At 35.3% G+C, this 11,477-nt stretch overlaps 1 protein-coding gene across 1 annotated transcript; it reads left to right on the plus strand.

Annotated features, from left to right (window-relative positions):
* The first annotated feature begins 221 nt into the window (after positions 1–221).
* Positions 222–10,869, plus strand: LOC109217651 (gamma-tubulin complex component 2). Its single transcript, XM_019381915.1, has 21 exons — positions 222–517; positions 596–651; positions 816–861; positions 1,700–1,834; positions 3,195–3,326; positions 3,805–3,888; positions 3,977–4,075; positions 4,485–4,576; positions 5,107–5,179; positions 5,254–5,406; positions 5,528–5,647; positions 5,773–5,826; positions 6,327–6,410; positions 6,520–6,594; positions 6,679–6,810; positions 8,679–8,804; positions 8,902–9,009; positions 9,370–9,432; positions 9,578–9,652; positions 9,946–10,148; positions 10,225–10,869. The coding sequence occupies exons 1-21, from the start codon at positions 443–445 to the stop codon at positions 10,349–10,351; spliced, it is 2,112 nt and encodes a 703-aa protein (XP_019237460.1). The 5' UTR covers positions 222–442; the 3' UTR covers positions 10,352–10,869.
* The last annotated feature ends 608 nt before the right edge of the window (positions 10,870–11,477 follow it).

An 11,477-nucleotide genomic window follows, 5' to 3' on the forward strand; every position in this document is an offset into this window, starting at 1 on the left:
AGTACTTTTTGTATAGCAATTGTCCTTTCTTTATTAATCATCACATAATATTTTTATTATTATTAATTATCTCATAAATCGTCCATGCATTATAATCTCCGCACAATTTTTTAAAGCAAAAAGCAGTCTCAGTTTGATCTTTTTTTTAGGGTCGAAATACACAAATAATAATGAATAAACAAAAACCGAACAAGCCATTAAAATCTATTTTTAAAGCAAAAAATAAGAAGTAAAAAGGAGTATCAATGGATAAAGCGTAAATTGCCCACTTCGGGACAATTTAACATTTTGAATTGATTTCGTGCGTAAGCTCCCATTAGAAACCCAGTGCGCGCGCGCCTGCTATGTTTTGCTTTCCCAAATTTTTCAAAGTCAGTCCATATGCAAATTAACAAGTGAACTGCAGTGGCATTGTGGTTTTAACTGCCGCGGCAATTTGAAGATGGATTCAGCGGCTGCTATATCTACTCCTGATTGGAATGTGGATCGTCCTTTTCTCACTGGCCAATTTTATCAGGTACTCACCCATTTTACATTTCAATTAATTTTACTAAATTCTTTACTTTTTATTGCAATTTTCTGAAAATGTGTACAGGAAATAAAGGCTACACCTGGAACTGCTGAATTCAAGGGTTTTTCTATAGACTCAAGGTATCTTTAATTGTCCTTGGCTTTATGATTTCATATAATTTAGGCATTTTTGTGAATGTGTTTTAGCATGGTGTTTTTGATTTGCTATTTTAAAACCAAACTGGTGACTCCTATTTGTAGGTCTCCTACTTACTTTCTGTTTCTGTTTGGAAATTTTTGTTCAGTTCTGGGACGGATAATGCTATAGGTACCTACCATGCTACCATTCAGGTATTGCTCTTTTGATGCAATTGGAGGTTCATCGTCCTTGTTATTAGAATTGTTGTTATTATTGTTATTATTACTTGTTAGTACCATTGGTTATTGTTCTTATTGACTATGTTGCTCAGACTCGGAGGTACCTGGGTGCACGTCTAGAGGTTGGATTCTTCGTCGCATAAGTTTTAGGATTTTTGGGGTATGGGTCCGAGCGGATACAAGTGTTGGGATACGACCAATAAATGTGTATTACAAAATATATAAGTACATATTTCGATTAACTAAGCTATTGAACTAAAATTAATAAAATTTATATCTCTATGAACACCTAGTAATGTTTTATAAGTAAGATATATCGTGTAATAGCAAAGCGTTCTCATACTTTATATAACTATTTATATATGACACGAACCCAAAAATCAAACCAAATACCCAGTCAACCTAGACGTCTTCGTCATAGATGTAGTTAAACTTAAAACACAAAGGTAAGTTGACCAGATCGGCAAGAAGTAACATATAAGCTCGGATAATAAGTTTTAACAAGACTGTAATAGTAAACAATCAACATGCTTAATTTGTCATGTACTTCTCTTGTACATGCCAATAACTGGTTCATGTCCTTCTCTTTTTGTTTACAACCAATTTGTTTGGAATTTAGTTCCCTGTGAACTTTTGCATTGTTTTATTTAAGTACTAATTTTTAAAGGTTAAGGAGAACAGAAACTATGATGTTGTGGCTCATCTAGAAGTTTTTTCTTGTTAATATGTTATGTCATATATGGACTTGACGATCTTGGTTTATAGTTCGGTCAGGGTCAGTCATTTATTAAAATATTGTCGAAATATGTAGGAATTAATTGTTATTGATGATCTTCTATCCACCTTGGTTGGAATTGAAGGACGCTATATTTCTATTAAGAAAGTCCGAGGGAAGGAGGATGCCATAACTTTCCAGGTTGATGCATCTATGGATTTAGCTCTTCAGGTACATAATTTTATTTTTTCATTCAAGTTCTTTGTTTCCATCTTGAATCTGTTCATAGGCAAAAGAACTCTCGTAGTTGATTGGTATGAAATCATGATTTATATTGTGCGTTATATCTAGTTTAGTTTTGAGAGTGTGGACCAGATCTATTGGAGAATCCTTGCGAAAGTTTAACAGAATAGGATACTTTAGGAGAATGTGAAGAATGAGATTTGGAGACTCTTAACCTTCTGTCAATATTAGATGTCAATTTCCGTTGACGAAATAATGAAATTGATGAAGTGGCCTTGAGCATAATTTTATCAGTAACATAATAGCAGAAATAGGTTAATTAATGTTTCGAAGATGTGGCTTTAGCGGTAGGGGTGGTGCTGAAAATTGAATATTGCAGGGCATTATTCTGCAGTGAGCCAATATTTTTAGAGTAGGCTGACAGGTTTAGCATTTAGATTAAGTTAGGAAATGATGTTGCTCGCATGTATTCTCTAAAACGCATAAAAGTAAAGAATATAAAGTAGAAACATAGGAGTTGGGTAGATACCTACCAAAAAAAAGGAGAGGAGTTGGGATAAAATGAGACATTTAATTCCTGAAATGTCTTAAAGTTAATTAGACCAAGTATGTTACGTTGTCAAACTTAAGCTATTGTCTTTTGATTGAATTATTCGCACGTGTGTAAGTGCAGCTTATGTTCTTCATAAAAGAAGTCCAACATATTTCATCCAGTAGTTGCTTGTGTTAATGAGAAGTGAAAGAATGTAAGCTCTTACTCCGTCCATGTTAAAGTGCTGGTTAGTAAGCAAGCACTAAGCGTCTAACTGAACCACAAGAAAGTATCGGAGAATATTAAAAGAGAAATGAAGCTAAATAAAGCAAAAACAGAATGTTAGCTTTCAGCAGTTCTCTAAATAGACAAGTTTTCAATGCTTGAAATAGTTAATACTACATTCTTTACTTTGTTTGTTCTTCCTAGAAAATCCCAAAATTTTCGAGGATGTCGGCAATTTTTGGTGCAGGGAACTGTCAAGCCGGCTCTGCAGCAAGTTTTTGTCTAACCAAAAATTCGGATTAGTGCAAGAAAGATGATTCTCTCTTGCTTTCTGGTCCTTTTCTCTATTCAAAGCTGTAGGGGTTTAAGTGGTGGTTATTTAGTAAGCAAAAAAGTAAAAAATGTTATGTCCGTGGTTAGCTGACAAATCACAGTGCAACACTTGGAAAGTCGAAGGAGAAAAAGGAAGTAAATAAGTGTATTTGAATAAAATAACGAATTACTTTGAGGCCGAAATCTGAGAACACGTGAAGACAATTTCCAAGTCTTATATTTTATAATGTGTTGAAATAATTTTGACTATTACTGCAGGAATTTGCAAAAAGACTGTTCCCGCTATGCGAAAGTTATATCTTGATTAACCAGTTTGTCGAGGCAAGGTCACAGTTCAAGACGGGCCTAGTCAATCATGCCTTTGCTGCTGCTCTAAGGGCACTCCTCCTTGTAAGTTTCTTATTTATGGATCTTTCTGGTGTTGCATGAGGTATTATACTTTTCTCCATCTGTTAATCCGGTATATTATTCATCTTATGTATAAGCTCGTTTTGAGGATATATTAAATTATATATATGAGAAAATCACTTCTTGGAAGATGGTATCGTCTTCATCATTTGTTTACTCTTTTTGTGATAGATAAATTCAACTATATGAAGATTATCTCCTAGGAAGATGAGACACCTGTCCACAACCTTCGATTCGGTTCAGCTGATTATTGCTAGTTTTTATAATTTTATTGGCCTACTGTCCTGGTGGCATGAGTTGTTTCTGTAAATTTTCCTATGCTGGGCATACATGTGCAATGTAGAAGTGCCAATATTTGGTTGCTTTATTAGGCTGAAAACAAAGGAAAATGTTAGAGAAAGAAGTGCTTAAGGAAAACCAATAAAGGAGAGATAATCAGAGCGTGGAATATCTTTTCCAGGATTACCAAGCAATGGTGGCACAGCTTGAACATCAATTTCGCTTAGGAAGACTTTCTATACAAGGATTATGGTTTTACTGCCAGGTAACACTGTTTAATTTAGTTTAATTGCCTAAGCAGTCATTTACTTTGACTCGTCGTTTTTGTTGCTTAGTTAAGCTATTTCTTGCAGCCAATGATGGGTTCAATGCAGGCTCTGTCAGTGGTGGTGAAAAATGCTGCAGCCAATAACTGTGTTGGTTCTGCAGTCCTTAACCTCTTGCAAAGCCAGGTATGGCGTCTAATTAATGTCATAACTTTTGGGGATATATTGTCTGAGTTCCCCTAGAATTATGGAATTCTTTAGTAGTTCGTTAGTTAGTCTTTCTCGTTAGGGAAATCTTCTTTTTTTATGAAAAAGTGCATATTGTTTAATTTCGATTGAAAAAGGGACCGAGGATTTCACTCAGAATTCAAGTTATTTTGATTTCGGGAAGTATACATAATCCAAAAAAAGTGGTTTTTCTTTGACCTTCTTTTTCCCAGTTATTCATGACTTGTATTGGCAAGAAAAACGGAACGCAGAAAAAAGTTACAAGCATTCCATGATAGACACTATTTTGAGATGTGTCAAATACAAACTACATATGTTCTATTTAGGAGGATCTACATTTATTTCCAGACTAATTATTCCGTTTTAGGCAAAAGCAATGGCCGGTGATCATGTAGTGAGATCTTTGCTGGAAAAGATGTCACAATCAGCAAGCACTGCATATCTTGGGATATTAGAGAGGTATTTACTGCAGATGCCTCAATGATTTTTCAAGTTTGTTTAAGGTCTGGTTGACCCACTACTGCCTGGGCATAGTTGCCTAATCAAATTTCTGGTTATGTAATCTGATAATCATCAATTTGTTATTACTTTTTTATGAAGTATAAAATGAAGTTGGTGAGACATAAATTGCTATAGTTAAAATCTCATTGCTTTCTATTTCTGCTATTTAATCTTGGTGGGTCCTCCGATAATATCTACTTTGGATATCACCTGATAGAGCTACTAGACATTGTAATAAGTAGTAACATATGTTTCCTTGAATAATGACTTTCAGTTTAAGTGGAAATGCACAAGTTTGTGTTTTTATATTTGTCCCATGATAAGAAGCAAGGAAAGTACTGGTTTTCTTGTTCCTTGTAGAGTAGCTATTAGGTTTTCATCGTAGTGCTTTTGTAGGTATTAGGGTTTTCATCACTTCTCTCATATTCCACACTTGTATGCTCAACTTCCCCTTTTTTAAGGTGAATTGATATTGTTGCTCAATTTAGGTGGCTGTATGAAGGAGTGATTGATGATCCTTATGGTGAATTCTTTATTGCTGAGAACAAGTCTCTTCAGAAGGTACATCTTTGTAAGTAACTCCACTTTTTTACTTAGTTGCTGATATCTCGTTGATCTCTCTGTATTTCCCACAGGAGAGTCTTACTCAGGATTATGATGCCAAGTACTGGCAACAACGTTACAGCCTGAAGGATGACATTCCTAGTTTCCTTGCAAATGCAGCTGAAACAATTTTGATCACTGGAAAATATTTAAATGTCATGAGAGAGTGTGGACATAGTATTCAGGTTTTGACAAGATTTTATTGCTCGTTATATGTTTCACCCAATAAAGTTATTCCATGTTTCTTTGCTCTACAAATCAATTAGTAATATTAGCAGGAGCTCTTGACCAAAATGAGTTTGTTAGATCCCTGTGGCAGAAAAGTCAAAATTGACAAGTGTTGGCTCAAATCATCACTATTTGGAGTGCATCAAATCTGCTTATGATTTTGCCAGCGGCGAGCTATTAAATCTTGTTAAAAACAAGGTGTGCTTGAAGCAAGAAAGTCATTCCTTCACAGTTTGTTTTCTATGTATCTTAATTCGTGAATGCAAGTGCTTTTATTTTATATGAAACTCCTTACTGATAAAACCTTTCTTTTCTGTTGGTAGTATGATCTAATGGGAAAACTGCATTCAATCAAGCACTATCTTCTTCTTGATCAGGTATCAGCTAACGGTTAACAGATTATACATTTAAGCTTATGATAATTTGGGGAGTTGGGGTTGGGTTGGGGAAAGTACCTGGTATGGAGTTCAAACGCTACATGCAGGGAAATGCTGCATTAACTTTGTTTATTAACTCCTCATCCCCTTTGTATTTCATTCCGTAAAGAAGATATTTCTTGGGCTAGTAGCTGACATAAAAAAGAGTTGAAGGAAGAAGGCAAATATGAAACATTTTTAACCCTATGTTGGCCAAACAAGCATATCAGTCAGTTAAATACACAATTTCAAAGCTATTGCATGCTTAGGTTCTCCGCTCTCTAGGCCTGGTTTCGAGATTATTCTTTGGTTTCATTCTTTATTTTCTTTAGGTGTGCTCTCTGCAGATGGAGTTAAAAATATTGTTGTCTGATTCTGTAACCGGTTTTATATGTTTTAGGTTAGATGCATTCTGGCTACTAAGAACTTTGTCTTCGTACTCACTGCAATGGGTCATGCAGGGTGATTTCCTAGTTCACTTCATGGATACAGCTAAAGAGGAGCTCATGAAGAAGCCTGATGAGATCTCCGTGGAGAAGCTACAGGTTTTTTTACATAGTTGTTTCTTTGGTTTTCTGCTTTCTTTAACATAGAGAAAACACTTGAAGCTCCCCAGTAACATGATATTCTTCTTCTTTTCTTTCTTCTGAGTAGTCTCTTCTAGACCTTGCTTTGAGATCTACTGCAGCTGCCGTGGATCCTTGCCACGAGGACTTATTGTGTTGTGTGGTGAGTTGTTATTACCTTAGCTTGTTTAGCCTTCAAATGTGGGAATAATCTGCAGGATTTATGTCAAATATGGTATTCTCCCAGGAGCGGACTACTTTATTGAAAAGGTTGAGTACGCTGAAAGATCTTGAAATCAGCCAGTCTGCTCCAGATAGCAATGATTTAGAGGAACCACTAAGCATTACTGGCTTGGAAACTTTTTCTTTGAATTACAAGGTTTGTATTCTAATGTCTCTCTTTCAACATTTTTGAAGAAATTATCCACCCACCCACCCAACAAAAAGGAAGAAAGAAAAAAGAAATGGTAAGAAAGCGCAGACATTGCTTTAAGAAAGCAATCTCTATGTCTTTTATATCGATCAGAGATCCAGATTGTAGTTGCTTCATGGTACTGGATTGTTGTTTAAAGGGCCCAAATGAGGTTTGAAATGTAAAACATATCCAGAGCTTGGCTGTTGTCCCCTTCCACTTCCTTCTTTGGGCAGTCAAAGAGTGCAAAAGAGAAACATAGTCATGTAAAATGAAAACAAACTAAAAATGCAAAGATGAAGAAAATAGGTAGGATTTAAGAACATGGCATTAGGAAAGAAGAAAAAGACAACTAGGAATTAAATGTGTAAAAAGCGTTGGGACATATGAAATAAAAATACGTAGCAAGAAAGTAAGGGTGGACACCAAATTGTGAAGACGAAGAAATGAAGCAACTGAAATCTGAAGGTTCCAAAAGGAATTAAGGAAAAGACCTCCCTTCTTAGGAACCTGTCCACCAAGTCACCGCCAGCTACTTCCCCCCGTTACAAGATCAGAGGGATCAATTGGCTTGAGAGGGGATATTATTATCCTGATCCAAGAGATAACATACCTGTTTATTAGTTTTGGTGTCTTTGACAACATATTAATAACTCCTTCGTCCTAACTATCTAGATAGACAAAACTAGTATTCCGCAGATGCTCATCACTTTGATCCGGATAGCTAGAGAGAAATGCATCTATGATCATCCTTTTATATTCCCGTAAGGGAGAGAAAGATACTGCTTTAACACTGAATTGAAAGGAAGTCTTAGCTAAAAGTTTGTTTTAACAAAGAACGGGCTCCGACCAGCTGTAATTTTGTTTATTAGCATTCAGCTGGACAAAGTCACGTAGGGCAGCAATATCTGCACTGATTTCATGCTACTGTGGCTTTATCGGGTAACTCTATAAGAACAATCACCATAATCCCACAACCAACAGTAGTCTGTCGGCTTCTGGTGGGAGGCACTAGCATTGCCTCCACCATCTCTTGATCTTATGATTTCTTGCTTCCTTTATGCTTGCTCTTTTATCTCTTCTCTGTTTGGCATCATATTTCTGTTTTTTTACCAGTCTACATCATCTCCTTGAACATGTTTGCTTGTAGGCTAACATTTTGTATCTCCCCTAAAAGATCCTACTCCAAATTCCCATTGGCAATTTCCAACCTTAAGGCTTAAGCATGCTATTTTCATATGGTCTGCTTTTCTTAGTTTGTTTTTTTGACTTTAATTGCATTTGTTCTTTGCCTTTAAAATTTTCCTACTGAACTGCAGTTTGGGTATTTTCAATACTTGTATTTAGATGTACGAGAAATAGTCTGCGACAATTTGGTTGTTCAATAGCTGGCCAATCTCCAAAAAGTAATTAGCTGGAAATTTCATTTATACTTTTAGCTAATTTAAGAAAGTGGAATGGGAATAAAGTACTCAATTCTCCCTCCTTTACATGAGTTCACATTGTCCTATACCTGGTGTATTTGTTTAATTTATCAGTCTTAGGTTTTCTTTATAGTTGTGTCCAATGATGTTAATGTGTTCATCACTTCATTCAGTACCACCTAGCAACAAGCATATTTAGCTTATGCCGAGGGAGTGCATCTTCTTCTGTTATCTTCTTTATCTGTTTTGGGCTTTTGGCAAGAATGACAATTTTAGCTGTAGCATGAGTAATTATATTCCAAAAGGTCCGTAATAAAAAATAAAAAGCTCTTTTAAAAGGTCATGGTATCATTTCTGCTGGATAATTGTATTATCATCTCCTGATCCTGGTTCCATTTTAATGTGTTTCAGGTTCAATGGCCGTTATCTCTTGTAATATCTCGGAAAGCCTTGACGAAATACCAGTTGATTTTCAGATTTTTGTTTCACTGTAAGCACGTTGATAGGCAACTCTCCGGGGCATGGCAAGTACATCAGGTATGAGATTTCAGTTTCTTTTTTGATAGTAGTCAAATAGCTTCTCTTTTCCTTTCACTTCTGATATTTACTCATTTGCTTATTTTGTTTTTTATAGGGTCTCCGGAAACTTGACATGCAAGGGACTACAGTTTCTGTATCATCTTTGTTGTGTCGTAATATGCTAAAGTTCATCAATAGCCTCTTACACTATTTGACATTTGAGGCAAGTTTCACCCCTCCGCAGGAAACTGCAGATTTCATATTATCTTTGTTGTGTCTACCTGCCTTGGGTACATTAATCTATTCTTGAATGCTTTGAATTTCCAGTTGTTTTCGTTATCCTTTGTTATTTTAATTTCATGTTGTATACTTTGGTTTCCCAGTTTTTCTCATTGTTCTTTTCTTCACTGTCACCACAGTGCTATTAATGTATCCTTTTTCTCCGTTGCTATTTGTTTTCATTTATCATTGCTATAGTGGACATGAGCTTTACTACATCTATCAAACTGGTGAAGACTAGTGGACTGAAACTTCTGATATGTATTCGTTGTCACATTGAACTAATAGTTTGTTGTATCTTCAGGTTCTTGAACCTAACTGGCATGTAATGCTCAATAGACTTCAAACAGCAAAAAGCATTGACGAGGTAAAAGGATTATGCCAAATTCTTGCTCTTGTACAAAGGAACCTTGTGTGTAAACACATTTATAGAACAGTCCTGCTGGTATGCTCCTTTTTGTTTATACTTTAGTGTATTATCTCATTAGTTCTTTGATTCATCTTTGGGGCAGGTTATTCAATACCATGACTTTTTTCTTGATAAGTGTTTGAGAGAATGTTTGCTACTTTCACCAGCCCTTCTCAAGGTTAGTTATGATTTTTAATTCTGGTTATTGGTGGCCTTTAATTACTTTGTTCCTAATTAGAAAGTCTTTCAAACTGTTGAGATTGATGACCTTTCTGCAATGTTCAAGAAGAACCTGTTAGTGGACACATTTCAATATGAACTCCCACAATACGTTTTAGGTTTCGACTCTGATAATATATTTGTTATTTATTTGTTTGCTGAAGTTCCTTTTCTTTTGGGTCGAATTTGGTATTTTGTTGTTCTACCTATTTTTCCTTTCCTGATTTCTCATAAATATTTCTCTAAATGTAGAAGGTGGAGAGGTTGAAATTGATATGTCTACAATATGCAGCTGCAACCCAACGGCTGATTACCTCCTCGTTGGATACTGCTGATACTAACATGTTGTCCGATGATTCTCCCAGTATAGAAAAATATAAGAACCTGAAACTAAGGACCCCATCTCAGATGCTGAGACTAGCTCCTGAAAACATCACAGTATTTGAATCCGTTCTGTATGTTACGATGACTTGATACTTTTGGTTTTGATCTCTCTGTTTCTGTGTCTCATAGTTTACTAATCATTTGCAGGAAATTTGAGAGGGAATTTTCCTCTGAGCTTCATAGCCTTGGACCGATATTAAGCAGTGGCTCTCGGGCAGAACCGTACTTGACTCATCTTGCACAGTGGATCCTTGGTGTGGGAAAAGACCAGTAAGCTGATTGTATTTATTGCCAACAAACTTAGTTTTAAAATTGCAGTTTTAGTACTTTCTTTTTATCTATGTTTGTTAAGCTCCTAGTCGATTCCTTTCCAGATCGTTCTCTCTTTTATAACTCGGTTGAGCTTGCAGTGTGTGTGATCATTGTGAAATCAAAATCAAGCTTGTGAGGCCTATTTCCCTTTTGTTGTTGATCTCTTTGCTGCTCTTTTATCTCATCAACACCATTGTGAGAGAGCCTCCCAAATACACGTACAAGTATACCTAGTCGCACAAGTAATGCAGACTAAATCAAGTATCATTCCTTCACAAGTTGTGTTAATTGCTAAACTATGATCAAGCTACGACTAATTTATGTAGCAATTAAGAAGTGTTGGGGTCGGTTTAATGTTAATTAACTAAACTAATACTTTGAACAGAAGCAATTGCGAAAAAGCAGTTGGATGCTCAAAAAGTATAAATTGTTATACCTATCAAAAAGTATTTTAATACACATGGATGTATTTGTTGTACCTATCAATATGTTATAACTTTCAAATGTAGTAGAATCCTATATATACGGGTGCTTCTAGTTCTATAAGGACAGAAGAGAGTAATAAAGATTTTCCTACTTCTCTTTCAATTCTAGTCTTCCTTTTGGAGCTTTATTTTATTATGGTAGCAATTTTTTATAATACGTTATCGGCACGATCTTAACTAACTGGGATTATTTACTTCAATTGATATCATCTAATTAAATTTTTGGCCTACAATTTAAATTTTATAAGTCATTACATGCATGACTTGCTTTAGATATATTACAATACTTGCCTTGTCTGAAACTGATAGAATTCCGTGATATAATGTTTTAAAACAAGTGCCATATAAATATGATAAAATAATCACAGAGAATATAGAGGCTTAATATTTATTCAATGCTTCTTGTTTATATTTGGAGTAACATTTGGTTTTAGTAACTCTGATATGCATGCTTACATCTTCTAAAAGTATAATTATGATGTCATCTTGCTTTGATCTATTCCAGTAGTTCTATTACTAAGTACTCATATCCTAGTAATAGTAACGTAATCAGTATTTTTCCAGATTAAGAATATGAACTCTCTCAAACAGTAGCTTTAATAT

This window comes from Nicotiana attenuata, unplaced genomic scaffold (assembly GCF_001879085.1).
Source record: "Nicotiana attenuata strain UT unplaced genomic scaffold, NIATTr2, whole genome shotgun sequence".
Classification (NCBI taxonomy): Eukaryota; Viridiplantae; Streptophyta; class Magnoliopsida; order Solanales; family Solanaceae; genus Nicotiana; species Nicotiana attenuata.